This window comes from Ochlerotatus camptorhynchus, unplaced genomic scaffold, assembly GCF_037179485.1.
Source record: "Ochlerotatus camptorhynchus isolate MF236.1 unplaced genomic scaffold, CSIRO-AGI_Acam_v1.1 ptg000443l, whole genome shotgun sequence".
NCBI lineage: Eukaryota > Metazoa > Arthropoda > Insecta > Diptera > Culicidae > Ochlerotatus > Ochlerotatus camptorhynchus.
Window position 1 is genome coordinate 4,123,831 of NW_027040929.1, and position 21,193 is coordinate 4,145,023.

The 21,193-nt window shown below is 38.9% G+C and overlaps 2 protein-coding genes across 4 annotated transcripts in view; both read right to left on the reverse strand.

Moving 5' to 3' along the window:
* Window positions 1-2,515, reverse strand: part of LOC135711873 (transmembrane protein 64) — a 37,159-nt gene extending 34,644 nt beyond the window's left edge. The window contains exon 1 of one of the 3 annotated variants that reach the window (XM_065234849.1): window positions 2,005-2,515. The gene's annotated coding sequence lies outside the window, so the exon portion shown is untranslated. Of the gene's footprint in view, window positions 1-1,703 lie in introns of all 3 variants that reach the window. The other 2 variants (XM_065234852.1, XM_065234850.1) reach the window with 2 other exon arrangements.
* Window positions 2,516-12,304: 9,789 nt separating this feature from the next.
* Window positions 12,305-20,556, reverse strand: Pdi (protein disulfide isomerase). Its single transcript, XM_065234834.1, has 4 exons — window positions 20,443-20,556; window positions 19,924-20,126; window positions 13,548-14,815; window positions 12,305-13,481 (listed from the first exon to the last, which is right to left on the reverse strand). The coding sequence occupies exons 2-4, from the start codon at window positions 20,081-20,083 to the stop codon at window positions 13,425-13,427; spliced, it is 1,485 nt and encodes a 494-aa protein (XP_065090906.1). The 5' UTR covers window positions 20,084-20,126; window positions 20,443-20,556; the 3' UTR covers window positions 12,305-13,424.
* Window positions 20,557-21,193: the final 637 nt, after the last annotated feature.

A 21,193-nucleotide genomic window follows, 5' to 3' on the forward strand; every position in this document is an offset into this window, starting at 1 on the left:
CAACCTATAGTTCATGCACACGTTTTTCATAGTTCGGTGAAACGAAAGAAAATAGCAAGCAATAGTATAGGTACGTAAGAAAGAAGGGTATTTACTGAAAGCGTGCAATGATTTTTTACACCCGAATATAGCTTGGGGGCTGTCTATATAAGACGTGAACAGATTGGAAGGGGAGGGGGTTTACAAATGTCCACGGTTAGTACAAATTAAAAAAAAATATCCACGCAGGCCCTACCCCTAAAACCTATCAAAAACTGTCCACGTGTTATATGGACAGCCCCTAGGCGACAAAAATTATTATTATATTGGCTTTTCGAAGGACGGACAACTATCAACCGATGTGTTTCGTGGACGGTGGCAGTTGTAGAAGAAAAGTTGTTACTGAAGTAAGTGTATATGTAAGTTATTTAAAAAGAGACTAAAACTAGTTGATCCCGATCAAAGAAGGTTTGCATCTTGGAATTTCTAACGTAATGAAATTAAAAAAAAATGTATGCGAAGCATTTTCCTATTAAGAAATTAAAAAAAAAACCGACTGAAACTGCAAACAACGTTACCTTTCTGCTGTAGTGCTGTATAAACAAATTGTAGGCAAACGATTATCTCGATAACGATAATCCTTGATTTTACACAACTCTGCCAGATTCAACTATTGTACACGTCATATCGTTTATTCAAGATCTTGATATGAAATAAAATATTCTTCTCGTTAAGAGCTTATTAACATATTTATTCATTTTATTTATGTTGTGTCACCACTACTTTTCAAATCAAAGATACTTCCTATCAAGATTCGTACTCTGCGGTTAACCTCAGCCCTCCACCAGCTTTGCTTCCTATACTGCCAGGCATAACTAGTCCGTCCTATAACAAAAATCAGCAAGCCGCAAGTCTTAAGTTTTGCTTTACAGCATTGCTTCTTATGTAATGAGACAACTCAATTCGACTGATTATACAAACTTTTTCGGAACTTTTCTGTTGAGTTTATCTAGTGTCATGAACATTAAGGTGATTTACTATCATTTCGATTGAAACAATTAAGACCAAAACTCATGGGACCGACTTGCGATAACTGGCAATATAAGCGTCTAATCTAATAAATGATTAAATGATGAAAAATCTACTATGAGATCTTAAGAAATTTAACTTTCGCGCGTGAGTAAACTCAACATAATCATTAAATGTAAAAACAGAGGGTAAATCATTTTTAGATTCCATAAAAATACATTCATGCAGTAAATTTGCGTTTTACTAAAAACAGTATGACGCAATACGTATTTGTGTCGCCAATAACAATATCTACGCATATGATTCGTATAAACCGTCCATTATTTTCCAAAGCATGGGGCCAATTGATTTCCCATCAATCAGATTCGACCTTTCCTTATGTTAGACGGTTGAGAAATAATTAGTGTCGTGCTTTACTTCATTCGTTCAGGGGGGAAGTTTATGCAATCCGGAACTACTTTCGTGCTGCTTGCTTCAGTACAATAATAGGTAGGTACACTTTCCAATCAATCGCAGCACTGCTAAAAGAGGAGAAGCACAAGGTCATGCACGGAATGGAAGACGCATGAAGGATAGAAAAAGAGAGAGAAGGTAGTCATGTTTCAAAACAATAACATGCTGTCAGCGAAAAACATATCATAACAAGCATAGCTATACAGAAGGAAAAATCAATAGAGAAGAAAAACGCCACCAACTTTTCTGGATTCTCCAGTGCTATTTTTCTTTTCTTATAATCCCATGCACCAATTTTTCCTTTTTGCTTTCACTATTTTGTGTGTACGAAGGTAGGTATATTTACACCGAGATGAATTGCAAATTTTGCACTTTCTCTTCGCTTTTGGAAGCAGGATGCAAATCCACCACTATGTTCACCAGCACTAGCTAAATCCCATCTAGAAATCACCACAGCAGATTAGACTTTCTGGGCATAAATAGAGTTTTCACATCAATTCACCAATGTTAACTTCAATAATGATTAGCTAACGAAAAACGCACTGCTGATGCTTCCGCTTCTCGATCCATATTGATGCTGCAACTGTGGAAGATCCGTTCTACACAGCTTCACGGGGATGCAACGGTGGACTTCCAGGTAGAGCTAGGCGAAAATTTTCCACCTCCTCCCTACGCTCACTTATACATGCAACTGACTTGTACTCTTGTACAAAATAATGATGGCACTCCCGACGACCGACTATACGCGATTTAGACGACAGCGAGGTAGGTAGGTATCAACAATATGGGTGCTGAGGAATACGATTATCGCTAATTTTCACACTTTGCATACGAGAAGATGCTAATTCGATGCGACGGATTGAGGGGCGATACTGAGCGTTTCAATGATTTAGCAATTGGTAGCAGTAGCGCAGTTCGCTGATTGATTCAGTTTCACCATTTAGAGCAAAAACAACCGGACGCTTGAAGGGAAAATGTTTTTAACGACCGACGACGATACACGCAATGTTTACTCTTGCAATCAATCCACTGGACTGACGGACGACGCTGATGCGACGCGACTGGAATGAAACTGAATGTCCATCAGTGATTCGACAATCGTAGCATGCTCTCTTCTGGCGGATGTGGGAGAAGGAGAGTTGAGGGAGAAAGAGAGAAGGCGTTCCCCATATGGTCTCTTGCTTCATATTTTGCTTTGTGAATTGTGTGTGATACGTAAATTTCTAAAAGTATGTATATTTTCAACATGATTAAATTCATAAAAGTCAACCCCTTTTCTATATGCTTTTGATGTATAATTTCGTAACAAAGTTTAACACCGACACACACTTCTGAGTCTAAAACTTTTGAAACAATTTAGTTCAAGAGCAACGACAACATGTCATCGTCATCATTATATACGTTATGTTGCATCACGAAAAGAGGACATTTTTATGCTGTGAGAGAAATGAGCGAATTTCGCTCTCGTATGGTGTTGCTCTTGGCAGTGTTGCAGGATTTGTCGAAATAGTTAGAATGGGAGGTTCATCGTTTTTTAGAGTTTTTTTTTCTTCTAATTCTTCATACCTTCCTGCATAATGACAAGCCATGACTGAATCCTTCTTGCATTAATCGTGTTCATAATTATACCACAGACAAACAGACATAACACATTGAATATTTCTCACTGTAAAACATCGTAGCTAAAACATTACCGCCATCTGTTGAGTACACTGTGGTAGGTAGTACGCTGAATAGATGGCGGTAGTGTGTAAACGTCAAATGCAAGGGAATTGACTATGCGCGCCACAGGTGGCGGTACTTCCAATTACGATACTCTTAAATTGACCGTTAAATCAACAATCAATACGAAACTAACGATTTTAAATTGGCTCATTACTTGACTAGCCTATTGGTCCCAAGCAAAATTCTAGTACTACACAATGTTTGTTTTGATTAACTATGAAAGTTTGACAGATAAAATGAGGGGTTATTGGATTTTCCCTAGGGGCATCCCACTCTAAACTTTAGCTCCAATACTCATTAAGTATTGTTAAATCTCTCTTAAATATTTTTAAGTATTTTCAAATATTTTTATCTTGACGTTATTTTGATCATAGTAAGTCTTGGCTATAACATCGGTTTCTAGTGCAATTGTTTTTCATGTCGATGTCAAACATTACGCGTGAATTTTGCAAAATGTCTACTGAAGAGTTACTGATTCATACTGATTGGATAAAAAAGGTATTTTGAGGATTTGAATATAATTTAATTGACTACTGCTACTACTTGTTTTATATTAAATATTTCATTTGCAGACATCATTCAACGGAGCTTTGGTGAATTTCCTGTAAAGATGAAAAAGCTGCTGGACGTGCGATCATTTTCAGGTAGCCTAACCATAGCTCTCTTGAAGTCTGAATCTATATCACAATTGGAAGAAGACATGAGGACGATGAAAGAGACAATTCGGAAACGGCATTAAGCTTATGCAAATGAGCTTTGACAAATAAAATACATAAATATATATATTAAATAAACCATGACTTTGGTATACATTTGGCTCAATGTCATCTTTCACATGTTTGCCTAATACTGAATTTGATCAATGGATTCAAATAAGTCACTTATCTATTTCTATCTATCCCAAGTAACATTGAAAATTTTATGGAGGTTTTAAAGCATGCTACAAGTCTAAATCATGGTCTAGATAACCCCTATAAAACCGAAATTGTTACTTGGGATTTATGTATTACCTATCTACCCTTATTTTGATCGAAACAAATTTTCAATAAAAATACTTATGACAAATCTATTTCGATCCAAATAGGAAATAGGAGTGAATATCATAATGAAACTTGTTCAGAAACGTGTGTTTGCTCAAATACTATCTCAAATATAGCTACTTAAATAAGAGAGACGGGTACTTCAGGTTGAGAATCGGTGCAGCTGGAAAGCAGATTTTTTTTTTAATTTTCTCTTATGTCAGAAGAAAGACACATTCTCATAAACGGAAACTCATAATTGACCTTTCCTCTGAAGTTGTAAATCTCTTCTTTTTTATGATTTATTCACTAAATACTTTAACGCTCGCAATGCACAAAATCCAACCTGACACATAAAATCCCTGACATTGAGTAAACAAACATCAGTAATTTGTCTAGCAACCAGGAAAGCAATCTAGTACTAGGTATTTCTTAAGTATTTTTAAGTATTTATAGGTATCTACGATATCAGCTAGAAATTTATAAGTACATCGTTAGAAATACAAAGTTTAGAGTGGGATGCCCCTAGGATTTTCCTATGTTTCGAGGGTGAATCGATTAGCTGGGGACCGAAGATAGTACCAGAGCTGAGCCAAAAAGTTGAGCACGTTTCTTCGGGACCTTCTAGTCTTAGAGTTACCTCTATGGTTAAATGCTTGTTCGGCAAATACCTTGCCAGTGTTATGTCTGTTTGTCTGTGATTATACCAATTGAATCTTTTTCCATGATCATTAAAAAATATTTTTAAGTCAGTGTTTCAAAATACTTTTAAAAATACAGGTCGCTTTTTTTAAAACTTTCCCAACTTCAATATTGTATTTTGCATTTCGAAATGGACTCATCAAAAGTGCGGAATTGCTTATAAAAAAACGCTTTTACCACAGACAAACAGACATAACTCATTGATATTTTTCAAAATAAAATATCGTCGTTAAAACACTTCCGCCATCTGTTGAGTATACTGTAATCGGTAGTACGCTGAACAGATGGCGGAAGTGTGTAAACGTCAAACGCAAGGGAATTGACTATTCGCGCCACCGTTAAATGCTTGTTCGATGAACAACTTGCGAGTGTTATGTCTGTTTGTCTGTGCTTTTACGTTGTATTGCCTTGGTGTCTTCTACGCACTTATTCCTTATGAACCAAGACACCAAAACGATTTAACGTAAAATCGCACTTTTATTCGCCTTTTCACATTTTTCGTCGCATACGATACGTTCTTCGATGTACTTGGGACCGATAGGCTAGTCCAGTGTGAGTCAATTTAAAATCGTTAGTGTCCACCGGTTGATAATACCATAGAGGTAGCTCTAAGACTAGAAGGTCCCGAATAAACGTGAAACTAAGAAAAATCGACGAACCCGACTAGAATGGGGTACGTTAATTGTTTGCTTGGGACCAATAGGCTAGTCATGTAGTGAGCCAATTTAAAATCGTTAGTTTCGTGTTGGAGATTACCACCATCAGTGTCATCTGTACTACACTGCGTCGATTAGATTTAAGACATCTCTTAGACATGTTGACCAATGAATCCCAATTTGCAATTTCGCATATTTTTCCCGTTTTTTTCCTGAATTTTGATAATTTTCCTGGTTGTGGGAAATACATTTCAATTAAGCATAAAACCAAATGCGATGCAGTCGAAGGGATCACTAGATAAAATGAGTTAATACCCACCCATCCATAAAACCCTGGTCATGACAGCTTTGCCTGTATGGGCCCATGCATTAATTATGTCACGCTAAATCGAGGAGAAATTTACCCCCCTATCGTGACGTTTTTCCTATACCTAATGCATTGCTTGTCACAAAATCTTGGACCCCCTCCCTCCCCCTAGAGCGTGACATAATATATGCATCAACCCTATTACACCCAACCGCATAAACAGTAATCATAAGAAGCGCCCAACCACCATTTCTAGATATCATCCCAACTTTTTGAGGTATGGTTGTACCACAGACAAACAGACATACCACATTGAATATTTTTCACTGTAAAACATCGTCGTTAAAACATTACCCCCATCTGTTGAGTACACTGTGGTGGGCACTATGCTGAACAGATGGCGGTAGGGAATTGACTATGCGCGCCACATGACGGTACTACCACAGACAAACAGACGTAACACTTTGAAAAAGTTTTTCTTGAAAACATAGTATCTCAAAACATAGGACCTCAGTAACGACATCTCTCTGGCTTCTCGCGGAAAACAAGATTGCTCGCTAACTCGCAAACAATATTGCATAAAAGTTTTATAGAATGTATAGAAACGTCAAAGTAATCCGATGCCAGCGCTGCGGAGAGTAGTTCGCGGAACTGATAATATTCAAATCAACCGTTAAATGCGTGAACGAAGATACACAATGAAGAATTACGTCTGTTTGTCTGTGGTACTACCAACTACGATCCTTTTAAATTATCCGTTAAATGCTTGTTCGATGAACAACTTGCGAGTGTTATGTCGGTTTGTCTGTGGTCGTACCATCTATGATATCGTTAGTGTATGGTACCCGTTTATTAGGGTTTGCTTACAATTAAGTTCAATTAAGTTACAATTATGAGGGTTTCATCATCGCACGATGTTAGTGGAGAACACATGAACGGAGGATGCGGTCTAATGCAAGAAAATGGAGAATGAAAAATGTGGAGTGTATTAACAACTGGTGGATGGATTAACATTCATTTGCGTCTAACTTTTTTCATCAACAGAATACCGTTAAATGATGTATGAAGCTTTTGTAGCTTTTGATATTAACTGCAACTTTTATTAATATCTAAAATATGAATCATTATGCATGATAAAATAGAGCTGGCAGAACATGTTATTGTTTATCAGTTAATGCAATTTACATTCACTGAAAAACAATGGTGGGTTCTAATCGCTCTGATTCATCATGCATAAGAGATACAGATTTGAGTTGTTTACGAAAAATGTAGGTAGCATAAAAAGCCTACAAAAGCTTGCATCAATATTTTACGGAATTTTGTTGATGAAAAAAAGTTAGAGGCAAATGAATGTAAATGAACGCACGAAATGAATGTAAATGATTTTTCATCCCTGGTGGAAACTAACGATTAAAAATTGGCTCACCCAACTAACATTTTCAGCTTTGTAAGCCAATTTTTCCAGCGTTGTACTGTAAAGTAGCTGAAAAGAAGCTGCAGATACAGCTACAAGCAAAAGCTAGCAAAATAGTTTTGAAGAGCGTTTACTCAACTTTCTCACAACCATTATTCGATTTGTCAGTCGCACTGAATAACATCAGCCAATGAACGCTAATGTCACTTTTATACACACACTAATCAACTTTCAACTTGTAGATGCAAAACAAAGCTAACAAAGTGAATATATTACTCATTTGATGGCTTCTACACAACCAACCACTCTTGCTGAATAACATAAACATCAAAAGTGCTTTTTCAACAACTAAACAACCTGTACTCAGCTTATAAACTGTGTTAGAGCAACGTCGGAAGCATTTTCACAGTCAACTAGGTTTATTTTTAGACGTGTGCAGTTTTACAGCTTTTACTCTGCTATTTTATAACTAGTCGAGAAAAGTGATTCATGTGCACTATTATAAAGCCTCTACTCAGTGAATTTGTTGTAGAAGGGAATGTTGATTTGTTTACACAAGTTCAAAGTGTTGGCGTAGCACAGTTGGTAGTGTCAAGGTTTGCCAATGAGGTCGTCTCGAGTTCGATTACAGGTTCCTCCGGTGCAGGGTAAATAATTTGGTGATGATTTTAACTAATTTCGATTAATTTGATTCACAGCAAAATAAACTCAATAAATTCCTTCATAAAAAAGCGTAAACAGTATTTAATCCGGCTTCAAGAGAAAGCTGTGTAGTGATTATTGGATAAACCGGGAAAAGGTTGAATAAGCGCCCTTCAAGTTCACACACAACTAAACAGCATGATAACAGCTGTATAGAAGCGTTAATGGGTATGCAATAAGAGCTTCTCCCAACCGTTCCAACAGCCATAAGTAGCTGAGTAAGTTCGCCAGATTTGCTTGTATAGAGGTTGAGTAAAGGTTTCTTCATATCGTATAACGTTTAAATACAGCTTGAGGCTGTATAAATGAAATGAGTAAAGCGTTTACGTTGTGAAAATTGTTAGTTGGGCACTACTTCATTAGCCTATTGATCCCAAGCAAATCGATTAAGGTACCCCATTCTAGTCAAAATTCTAGTACTACATTATGTTTATTTTGATTCGCTATGAAAGTTTGATAGATAAAATGAGGGTTCGTGGATTTTCCTATGTTTCGAGGGGTGCATCGATTAGCTTGGGATCGAAGAGAGTACCAGAGCTAAGCCAAAAAGTTGAGATCGTTTCTTCGGGACCTTCTGGTATTAGAGTTACCTCTATGCTAGTAGGTCCCGAAGAAACGTGCTCAACGTGCGGAAGTCATAAAACCTGAACATCTTCAAACAACTGAAATAAACGAAGGTTTAGCAAAAATTGCCCGAAATTCACGTAAAAAATAAAATATTGAAAACCATTGGTAGAGTCAAAAGTTTGCGTTGGTTCTTTTTGGTAGAAAGTCTTTAGCAATCAAAAGTCAAAAGTCAGCCAACTGTTAATGCAAAAGTAGCTCGGTCTCTACTATTAAAGGTTGAAACTTTCAAATCGAATTGTAGCACTGTCAATCCAAAACGTATATTTTTTAAATTGACTCATGAAATGTTTTAATTCGAAAGATGTGGAATTTTATCGCAATTACGTATGTTTATATTTCGAATATAAATTCTTTTCAATTCAAATGCTTTATGCTTTAATAAAATGAACTTTAGTAATATTTCATTCAATTTATATTAATTTATTTATATTTTCAATGATGATTGAGGCAAGAGGAATGGCTCTACCTAAAATGCAGGCATGATTTTGCTCGTAATTTTGTTTTGCTGTCGTTGGATGCACTCGCGATTAGTAGATGGAATAATTTGCTCTTGATGGACTCGGTGTGGAATGTGCCTGAAGGAGAGTTGCTTCTTGATGGTGATGGTTGGAGTAGGTTTCCTTACCGTCAAGATCAGGGGCCAGGTCGACGAGGCTGTTGATGAGGGGTTCTCATCACCTCATCTTGCCCGGGGTGATGAATTCTAAATCATGTGTGTTTGGAAGCCACATTATCATGCTCAGCGAATCCAAACACATAAAGCAACCAACGGTAAAGACAAAACGCTTACTACTACTACCACGATAAACTCTCTTTGTAATATAGCTTGATCGGAGTAAAGCCATAGAGGTAACTCTAAGACCACTGGGTCCCGAAGAAAATCATTATTATTTTTGGCTCACTCAGTACCAGAACAATGGTCCCAAGCAGTCCCAAGCTATTTCACTCACCCCTGCATGTTCTGCATGAATCCACACACCCCTGATGTTATCTGTCAAACTTTCATAGCGAATCAAAACAAACATAGTGTAGTAATAGAATTTCAACTAGAATAGGGTACGTTAATCGTTTGCTTGGGACCAATAGGCTACTAAAGTGGTGAGCCAATTTAAAATCGTTAGTTTCGTATTGATTGTTGGTAAAGCCCTCTAGTTAAAGTATGGACGACTGGCACCACAAAACTGAAAAAAAAGCTGTTCCAATCGAGCAAAGCGGTGCTATTTTACGATCCAATTGGAACAACTTTTGGCAGACGTCCATACTTTTACTGTAGGGCTTTAGATCGGAGTTGTAGAAGGATATACAGGTATACCATAGAGGTAACTCTAAGACCACTGGGTCCCAAAGAAAATCATTATTATTTTTGGCTCACTCAGTACCAGAACAACGGTCCCAAGCAGTCCCAAGCTATTTCACTCACCCCTGCATGTTCTGCATGAATCCACACACCCCTGATGTTATCTGTCAAACTTTCATAGCGAATCAAAACAAACATAGTGTAGTAATAGAATTTCAACTAGAATAGGGTACGTTAATCGTTTGCTTGGGACCAATAGGCTACTAAAGTGGTGAGCCAATTTAAAATCGGTAGTTTCGTATTGATTGTTGGTAATAGTACGTTCAGACTACAGAGTTATGACATGTTATAGCGCTATCTTGATGGTGGTTTCTGTGTTGCAATTATTTGACAACCGTTATAACATGTTATAACTCTCCAGTCTGCACAGCGTTTAACTGTCACTTTTGACTTCCATCGTCGATATCTCACAAATAACAATTCAGTCTTATAAATTGGCATGACCAATTATTCGATGGTGTCATGACTTTGTTTGATTTAATAATTGTTAGCTAGAAGTCTGCGATGTAAGTCAAAAGTGACAGCTACGTTATATCGAGGTATACCGTATTGATATATTGCTTGCCTGCTTTGTTGCAATATACACGGTTGAGGATATAGCTTGATCGGAATCGAGAATAGACATAACCAAAAAATTCCCATTAACACACGTGTATCATTTTCGGCGTTACTTTTTAAAGCAGCTTATCAACAATTTGGTCGTTTTCTTCTACCGGCTCGAGCGCAAAGGCAGTTTTTCATAACAAAAAGGAAAGAAGATTACATAATTCTTGCTTTTCATTTCTGACATAGCGTTATCGTGTATATATGAAGCAATATAAGCCTAAGAAAGAATGAATAGCATAATGTACGTAGGAGAAATAAATATAAGGACGGCATACAAAAATGAACGGAGAATTGGTAATCTTCGAAGCATGAAGGATACCCAGAACAACCCCAATAATTTGTTCATAATTATTTGTGAAATACTTCTATCATTTGGATTATCGTTCGTTTATGGTTATTTTTTTTTATTAGGGTAGCCTGGGAAACGCCTCAATGTATGTATATGCTAGGTGATCATCGATGATGAACCAATGATTTTTGTGAATTCTGAAAACTTCTGTAAAACTTTAAAGAAATCAAGTTTAATGCAGGGTTTAATGATTATTTGAACTAACTCTTTGATTATTTTGTTGTCAAGCAAATCGAATAGTTTCTATTCGTTTCCCATACAAACATTAAAATTTTCCCGCAACTCCAGATCGCAACCAAATTTGTTCAAATTTGGCACAGTTTTTATGACCCCAATACAGACCTGGGGAGTGATGACGTGAGGGAGTGCAAATCACAACTCCAACAAACTTAACCAACCCTAATGAACTATTCTCCCGCTTAAAGTAAAGTACCATTTTGGATTTTGTGAAAGAAAAATCAGCAATTCATAGAAGGAATAATCATAGATTGTAAATTAACTCACGATTATGCCAATTCTAGATAGCGCTGGAATTAGGGCGTAACAGCTTTTGTAAACAATGACTACTATTGATGATTTCTAGGAATTCAAGGCACGTCCACGCAGACCAACTTAACCATCGGATAGGGGAAGTCTTTCCCTACCCGATGAGGATGTTGCGTGGACGAGCCTTGAATTTCTAGAAATCATCAAGAGAAGTCATTGTTTACAAAAGCTGTTAGGCCCTAATTCCAGCTCTATCTAGAATTGTCCATTTTACCAGACCATGTTCCCGTTTTCAAATGTGATCGCCTTCTGTTAACAGTTTTGTTTGAAAGTGGAAGTCTTTCGCCAATATAAGGACACGAATGACGGAAACCTTCTTTCTTCTTCTTCTTCTTTTTCGCATTGCAAGCTTATTGCGTGCTTTACGGAGATGAACTAGCCTACGGCTAAAAATCTCCTAAATAAAGGAAGAAAACAGACATTATTGCGTGCTCTTAACTTAGTGTTCAAGATGCACTTGCACAGTTATTATAATTGAGAGCTTTCGATGCCTGTACCATTTTCATATTAGTACAATTGTGTGGCAAGTACAATCATGCCCAGGGAAATCAAGAAATTTTCCTACCCGAAAAATCCTTAGACCAAACCGAGAATCGAGCCCAGCCACCAACTGAGCTAAGGGAGGCGGCAACCTTCCACCGAAGGAATAATGGAAACTGCTTCTTTTGGACAATTTTCCGTTTTTTCTCTATTAGAGAGACTTTCAGCCGTCTGTTCAACAATTGTGCAATTTCAGAAAATGCGTGTAGAAATGACGAAGAGATGCCCGATAAGTTGCGTTTTAGGCGTAGACTAAATGACATTTCGGAACATTGAATACAATTACAGGCAGCTTAGTGTCGAATTTTTCTATCACTTTATTATCGTTCCCGTTTGTCTTGCTGTTTTAAGTTAAGTTCCTGATAGTTTCAAAAACTAGTTCCGAAAAGAGGAAATCCTATCAATCAACAACTTTGGAGAAAACCCTGTTCCTCACGGCCAATGAGAGTAACTCATCAAAAGTGTCAAAATTGCAAAAATGAGTTAAATTTTCCTTGCTTTTCCAGGAAAAACTGCTTCAAAATGAGAAAAAATCGACGAAATTTTTGTTCAGACTAAGAGTATACTAATAGACTGAATGAAATATCTCTCGATTTTCTAGAAAATCTAGGAAAATTTTGAATTACTGAGTTACTCTCATTGGCCGTGCTGCTTCTTATCAATGTGTTTCCCATGATGGAGGGATGTTAGTAGAATTGAAAATAAACTGCTTTTGTGCTGAAACCCTAGACGGAATGATCATTTTGAGGGCACTTCGAAGTAGCAGGACAGCATGTGCACTTCGCCTTACTTGATCGATCAACAAACGATGCAGTGGGCGCAATGGAAGCCTTCTGTTAGTTACAGTAAAAAAAATCATACTACCTTCCGGTTTTGTTTTCTTTTCATATTTTTATTTTGTTTAATGTTAATATAACATTTGAAAAATGCATTCTGTTACCTTAACTTCAACTCCATCCTCTTTCTTCGACGCTTCACATCAATCCAAATTTATCATATACTTTCTCTTTTACAGTTTTTTTTTTTTCGGTCTCCCTCCTGACAGCACAAAACTATTAAATAAAAACAGTCTCATGGAAAGATAAACTTCTACTTTTCTTCTATCGCCTTTGCCTATCTGGGAGAGGAAAAAGGGACTCTATCGCGACTATTTTACAACACTGTCAATACCGGTTTAAGGGTGGTGGAAATTTACGTTCTCTGTTTTGCTTGCGTTTGTCTGTTATCTGCGCGTTTTGTTGTTGTTTTGTTTTTGTTTGTATTGTATGTGTGAGAGTGTATTTGTTTTGGTAAGTGTTTGTGTTTCTTACTAAATGATGTATTCTGTTAACCACATAATTGATTTCCGATGTCGCTGGTAGTTTGTTTCATGTGGTTTGGCTCTTAGCTCTTTGTATAAACACTCCTGCCAATTTACAGTTCATCCTTTTCTGGCTTCTGTTCCTCTTCGGTTTCCTCCACCTCGGGTTCCTAGGGTGAAAAGTAAAAATTAGCTTAATATGATTTATAATGCGTTTATTTTGGTAGTACACTTACCTCGGTCTTGCCCTCCAGGAAGTTGACGAATCCTTCCAGAGTGCGCTCTCCTCGGTACTCGACCTTCTGGTTGTCTCCCTTTCGGAAGAGATAGATCGTTGGGAACGAGTTGATCTTGGTGTGCTCCAGCTCGTTGGCAGTAGCATCCATCTTGGCGATCACAATCGACTCGTCATCGGCGAATTTTTCACCCAGCTTGTCGTAGATGGGGACCAGCTGTTTGCAGTGTCCGCACCATGGAGCGTAGAATTCGACCAGAACATCCTTGGTGGAGTCCATAACAACTTCATCGAACTTATCGGCAACCAAAACCTTGACGGGGTTCTTGTCCCAATCCTCTGGTACTTCCTGAGACAACAGGTGCTGCTTGATCTTACCTTCGAAGAACTTGGAAACGAATGCCTCAACCTTATCGGCAGCCAAGTCGTTGGTTTCTGGCTTGTACTTGGCCATATCTTCTTCCAAATGGATGATGCGCATCGATGGGACCTCTTCCTTCTTCATTCCGAAGAATTCCAGGATACGTTGGTGATCTTCCTGATCAGCATCAATGGTCACGAACAGGATTTTCTCGCGGTATTTCTTGGCAACTTCCTTGGCGGCTTCAATGTATTTCTCCATGTGTCCAGCTTCCTTCGAGATGAAGAACAGCAGATGGTTCTTGATTTCTCCTCCGAAGATCTTCTGGGCGGTTTCGTGGCTGAAGTCAACAATCAGTGGCAGAGCCTGGGCAGCAACGAATTTCTTCAGAGCCTCTTCGGTGAATTCACCTTCGAAGACAGCCTTTCCGTCATCGAAATGCTTGAACAGGACAATCGATCCGCACTTGGCTTCGTATTTAGCGTACACATCCTCGCTGGAAGTGACGGCGAATGGATAGTCATCGACGGCGTTGGCAGTGGATAAGAAAGCCTTGCATTCAGCCGATTCACGGTCCTTGAAGAAACCGACCACAGCAACGTTGTGTTCCTTGAGGAATTCTTCGGCTTCGGCAACAGTTTCCAGTTCCTTGGCGGCTGGGCCAGTCTTCTTCTCCAACCAGGAGACGATGGTGTCCTTTTCGCGGCCTCCGGTGTACTCGATGGGAGTGGCACTGCGGAAGAATTTCAGCGTCGGGTAGCCACGGACTCCGTGCTTCTCAGCCAGTTCCTGCTCCTCGGTGGCATCAACCATACCGAGCTTGATGGGGGAATTCTTCTCGGCCAGAGCCTTGGCGGCCTTGGCGTACTCGGGAGCGAGTGCTTTGCAGTGTCCACACCATGGAGCATCTGCGAATGAAACAAGTGGGAGTAAAATTATTCGTCATGATTCGGAATTGCTGGTTTATGCATATCTAATGAATGACTTGGAGTGGAATCTATTTCTGTCCTTTGATGTGAGGTATCATTATCATTATTATTACATACCCTGTTGTGACGCAACGGAGGAAAAGAAACTCTCTCGTCAGCAGCGTCAATGCATGGTCATCAGTCTGTGCCTACACGTTTCCATGCTTTAATTTTTGTTCTGTTTTGAGCCAAAATGGCATTGAAGCGGAATTGAAAGGGGGTTTTCTTTTTCTCAAATGGTGACGTGGGTAGGCAAAATATTAAATTACACAGTTTTTGCCTGTTGATCCTTCGGAAGAACAAAATCCTTGCAGTCAAGCAATGCAAGGAACATGCTGTGACATGACGAGCTGCATGGGTTTCTTGACATGTTTTGACAGCAGCTCTTCCATCGTATCGTTAGGGGATCAATTGCACAATGCATTTCGCAGGTTTAGCACGTTTGTCGGAACGACCAGGCCAATTTTTATTTGGCAAAATCTGTTGTTTTTTCTCATGATTCGGGAATCCAGACAACCTTTCCATATTAGCTCCAGTTCATATGAATGCTTGATAGATTGTTATATTTTTCTACGTTTTCTTTCTTCAGAATATCCCTTAAAATTTCCCCGCAAATCTCAAGTCCTTCAAACTGTTCTTTGATATTCCGCCCAACTTGTTCCATGAATTTCCAATAATTTTAGCAAAGATAACAACTCAGACATCAATTAAGGTTATGTTATGCAAAGCACGGCGAACAGGCCGGTTCATCGTTATCCGGTAATGCTAGCTAAAAACGATTATATAACGACGTTTTACCATTCTTTCTCACGTAATTATCTGATGCTGATGTTAAGTGTTTGTCAACAGGCCTGTGCATCTAGTGGTGGAAGATTTGAAGTAATTATGTGCGCTAGAAGTGCCAACCGAAGTGATTTCCAAAAGACCACGTTGTTTGTTAGTCGACATCGACAGTTGGAAGAGCACTTAACTCGCCACACCCCAGGGGTTGCTGCCATGCTGTGCGAAAGTTGTGAACTATTTTCCAGATGTAGGTACCTAGCTACCTTCTGAAATTTCTCCCCATCGAGAAATGGACAGATTCCATATGCGAAACCATAGCGCATGTGGATTTCCTCTGGTTGAGAGATGGTTTACTTTACTTGTTGCTCTGCTCAGTTGTCCAGTTTTGCTTCCACAAACGGAGCTACGATAGACGGCAGATATAGATAGGCGCACAACATGCTTTTTCGATTCGATTGAATTACATCATCAAGTCAGGCGTCTTGTCTTTCTAGGTACCGTTCCACGTTGGAAGGCTTGTCCAAGTTGGAAGGTGGTATGTGTGTGTGGAAGAAAGTGTACAGTACACCACACTATTAATGCCATTGGAACAAGTTTTCCAACAGACCAAAGAAAGATGAAAGGAAGAACACAACGAGCAATAATCACCGCAAGAAGGGGAGAAAGATAACTGTATTTTCGCTTCGGCTATGCCGTCTTGATATGTTTGATGAAAGCTCACTCGACACTCATCCTGCCTGCTTTCGTCAGCGCAGCAGAATTATGGTTATTAGATTTAAGAAGAATGAGGGGAGGGAACATAATGTTCCATGAAAATCAGCTGACCGGATCGATGCGTCGTGAAAAACCACATTCCAATCGGAGGGTTAACGTGGAAATCAGGTGCATACAGCTTAGAACATGAAACTGTGAACACGGGGTGATTGACCGAATATGTAAATTGTATAACCTTAGCATCCATTCTCTTTTTCAGTCTTTGCAACACGTGGCCGTGTGTTGGTGCGATGATGACTTAAGTGTTATTATTGTTCATTATTACTCCGACCGGCAAGCGGAAAAGAAATGATCAAACAAATTCGATTGCGTATTGGTGCGATCGGTCGAAAAAAAAGCACCGGCCGGCCGCGTCGCAATTTGGAGATTCCCCAAGAGAATCCGGTTTTGTATAACTTCAGCGACTTGCTGCAGTTAGCAAAGGGAACTTAACTTTGATTGATAACTTTGTAAGTTCATGTTCTCTCTAACGTCCGGTTGTCACATCGACGTGGAATGTGGTGTATGCGCTTCAAGAAATGTGCGTTATCTGATTTGTTATTTTCGTTGCCGTCATAGTTTTCTCGCGATCTTGATATGAAACCGCTGGTAATTGCTATTGCTACTGATAACCGACCACGATTCTGAATGTCCATGTCGTTTTGTAACCTGACAACGAACAAAATTGAACCTGTTGGTGATAAGAAATTGCTTCGTGGAGAGTTGAAAGGTGTTTCAGGAGGTACACGTATGTGATTTGTGTGTGTGAAAATAACACGTAATCATGAACCGTCGTCTGCCGGTTGGCAAGTAGATAGAACGGTCGTTAATGTTCATTAACCTTCGAGAACGTGTGGGTCATTCTGATCTTGGAAAATGCTCAACGTGGAGCTTAAGAAATTATTTCAAGGAATTTGATACCTTCATCATATAGATCAATGTTTGTGAGAGGACTCCGGGAATCAGGACTTTTTGACATGTTGTATTTTTTACAGCGCGCAAGTGCTCGTAAAAGTTGGCGCAAATACTCACTCGAACGTTATATTATCAAATAAATGAAATTCATGGCACGAGACAGACATCTTCTGTTCTAAAACTGTTCCTGAAAATCTCTGGTCGTGTCTGAAGGGCAGTAAAAGCCTTTGGTCCCGGCCCATGTGTTTCGATATGGCGTCGGTGAATGGCACTTGCTTGCGGAACAGAACGACGGAATATACACAAGAATAAAAACTTATTCTAATGAAATTAGGTTCTAGGTGATTGTTGATTGCTTAAAACAGGGTATTTTGTCAATAAGAAACTTCATTCAACTAGCTCGTCAAACGAAAGTCCCACCTTAACGTTTGACAGTTTCTGAAAAAAAACAGGGATCTTTAACTTTAATACTTATTAGCAAACAATAAGTTTTGATACGAGATTGATATATTTTTTAGTGAGTGTGGTCTTAGTATTTTCTTTCTTTATTTTGCGTGTCTGGAAAGACTAAAAGAAATATAATGAACTACTGACCTGTGTTTTAATATACACATTTGAACTACAATAGTTTAGGGAGTAAAAAACGAAGGTATATTGCAAATGTAATAATTTAACAGAATTTGATACAAACACGATCTGAAACCAGTGCGAACGAATTTCTCACGCTCGCTATTGTTGCAAGATGCAGTAGAATCTATATCAGTAGTGAAATCAGGGAGTGATAATCTTCAAGCTTATTCATGCTAATCTGAAGATACTATCAGACTCTGAACTTCAACTAAAATTAGTAGGGCAAGGTGGGACAGAATTGAGAACTTCAACTAAAATTAGTAGGGCAAGGTGGGACAAGATCGGTCAGCTAGTACATTTGTTATTTAATTTGTATGTTAAACTCAATAGGTTCAATGCAACCTCAATAATGATTTGCTTTTTAAAAATCAGCATTGGGGATAAGCCTGTTGATGTTGACAATCCAAAAAAAAAATAGTAAACCAAGAAGATCCAGCTTGCCCCACCTTACTACCTTGGCCAAAAAAACGAGTCAGTTCAAACTTGCATTATTATTGTGAAAACCTTCTGTGCATGGTATAGTCTCGAATTCAAATATCCTGTTTGGAATTTCAATATGCACCACAGTAAAGACGTGGAGAAATTATGTTATCTAGTCCAATTCTAAGTTGCACTGTCAACTAAAATAAGACTACTGGCCAAACTGCCACTTCTATCTAATTAAATCAGTGCCAAATTAGGATTCGATTATCGCGCTCAATCGATCCCATTTCAAGAGTCATATAAAACTTTCCGAACCATGCTCCACTTTCTTGAAAACGGCATGGTATTTTTTTTTGTATTCACTCAAAGACCAAAGCTTGCCTCAGTTTTATGACTAATGCCTTCGCCAACGCGTCGTTCCGCGCTGGATCCGCGCAGGCACACATTCATTTCGAGACCGACCACGTAATGCTATATAGAAATAGCGGATCTTGTAAACCGGTTGAATTTCATCTTTTTCCAACAACACCAACCTCCCAATGCTCGCTCTTTCTGCAGCACTCTTATGCCAGATTTGGCTCGTCATCATCGTGGTCGTCGTCGCAAAACGGTCTCGCTGTGTCGTGATGACATTCTCCTTTCTCCCTGGATGGTATGCCTTATTTCGATTTGCCTGGTAACACTATCCCATCTACTACATTGGCGACGAGGCAGTACTGTGCAGCACTACCACCAAATCACGAACCGCGATGATGCCATTGCGAGTGGATGATTTAGCCTGTACCGATATAGGCGTGTTAGTGCGTACTGACGTACCAATACAGAAGACTTTGCGCTCCAGAATGGAGCAAAAAAAGCGTAAAACAACTATCCCGCTTTGTACATTATATCCACTGTGTATGTTCATATTGTTGTTCCTGCGTGCCCAGGCCCACCAACGCGATAGTGACGCTAACTATAATAATTATGATCGACTATCTAGAGATGCATGGAGTAATCCAACCACAAGCGAAGATCGAGTGCACATTTTTCTCCGCCTCTAGATGTGTGCGAAAACCTAATCCAGAAGCAAGAAAGCTACATCATCTATTGTACAAGCCGACAGAACGACTACGTGTATAGGAATGGAAGAACGGAACAGTCCACGTATACAAGAAGATAATACTGGTTCATAATAATAAAAAAAAAACCTGGATACGATTGAGGTACAGAAAAACTAAAAAGAAACCTCATTTTTAGATAAGACAAACAGACGAACTCAGTTGCGCGGAAAGGAGCCGTTCGGGTTGGTATTTTGGAGATGTGTTGGCGTTTTTCACCTCTTGCACACGCCATAGCTCCACAAATGAACACATTGCACTGTACACCAAATACTACCTGATACAGTGTCTCGATTCGCCTACATTAGACTCAATTATTATCATTCTATATATGTACTGTCCTGGTATCCAGACCAGACAGAAATGAGGATTCCAGCAGTGAAATTTTCCAAGATGGAGAATAGCCCAAGCAAATCGATAGCAGTTGGTATGTAGGATACTCACAGAACTCAACCAGCACGAATTCGTTTTCCTCGACCACCTTCTGGAAGTTATCCTTCGTCAGCACCAGCACGCCATCCTCCTCCTTGACTTCTACGTCGGAAGCCACCAGGGCCAATCCGGCGACGAAAAGCACCAAACTTAACGACTTGAGAACTCGCATATTGTTGTCTATTTCCTTAGCCTACCCGTTGCTTTGTCCTGTACTGCAATATTCCCAAGTAGATAGGATGATGTACCGGAGGGAGAGAAAGAAGAAAATTTTCTGATTCAATGCACGGTCGTCAGCAGCAGACAGCACACAATCGTTGCCGGTACGCGTTTGCCAATGAACTGCAATGGGCCGGAAGTAGGCTTTTAGCTTTTATATTTTTAACACTACAAGCAATTGCACCGGTTAACGGAAGCAGAGAATATGTTCACAAGAAAAAAAGAAACTGCTATACTCTAACTTTGCCAACTTCTGAATAATAATTCCACTTAACAAACTGAACAATCTTAACAATAACCACGACTACTTACATCAACGCTCAGACGACTACTGCGGTGGGCTCGGCTCACGAGCAACGAAGTTGATGACGGTGCTGGGAAAAGCTGGACGTGGCAAGTTTACGTTCGTGTGCTGTCGCGATTGGCCGAAATATTCGAAACGTCACAGGAAACTGGAGTCGCTTTACCACTAACAAGTATATCCCTAAAAGATGTTTTGTCGATTAGAATGTCGATATTGATTTAATAATTTAGAATTCTACGCCAATGTAAACCTAAACGAAAGGTCATTTGAAAAATGGCTAATTTTTGTAAACGAAAGAAACAGCTTAACAAAATTTGGTTAACAGCCAAATAACGATAGAGGAGATCACTTCTCAAAAAATATCCATTCTGATTATACTCGAATGATTTAGTTGCCCAACCTGCAAGTAAAATTTACATTGAATGGTGTTTCGCTTTCCAATCTGTTCATGAAATGTATACCCGGCACTGAATCCATTAGAACTAGTTTGTCAGCTGGCATTTGTAAATGATCTAAAACAATGTTTTCAATAATATGAAAAATATATCACGGTGTTTCCTGAAAACCCATTAATGGGTAAAAAAAATACTCATTTTCAAACCATGTATGTAGTAGAGTCGGTGTATACCCGCATAAACGCGAACCATAAATTGACCTTACCTGAAATGGTTAAAAATTGTTTATAATCCCTGCTAAACTTTATCTGAAATGGTTATGGAACTTTACATGAACGTTTAATGATAAAGTTTCAACCTTATG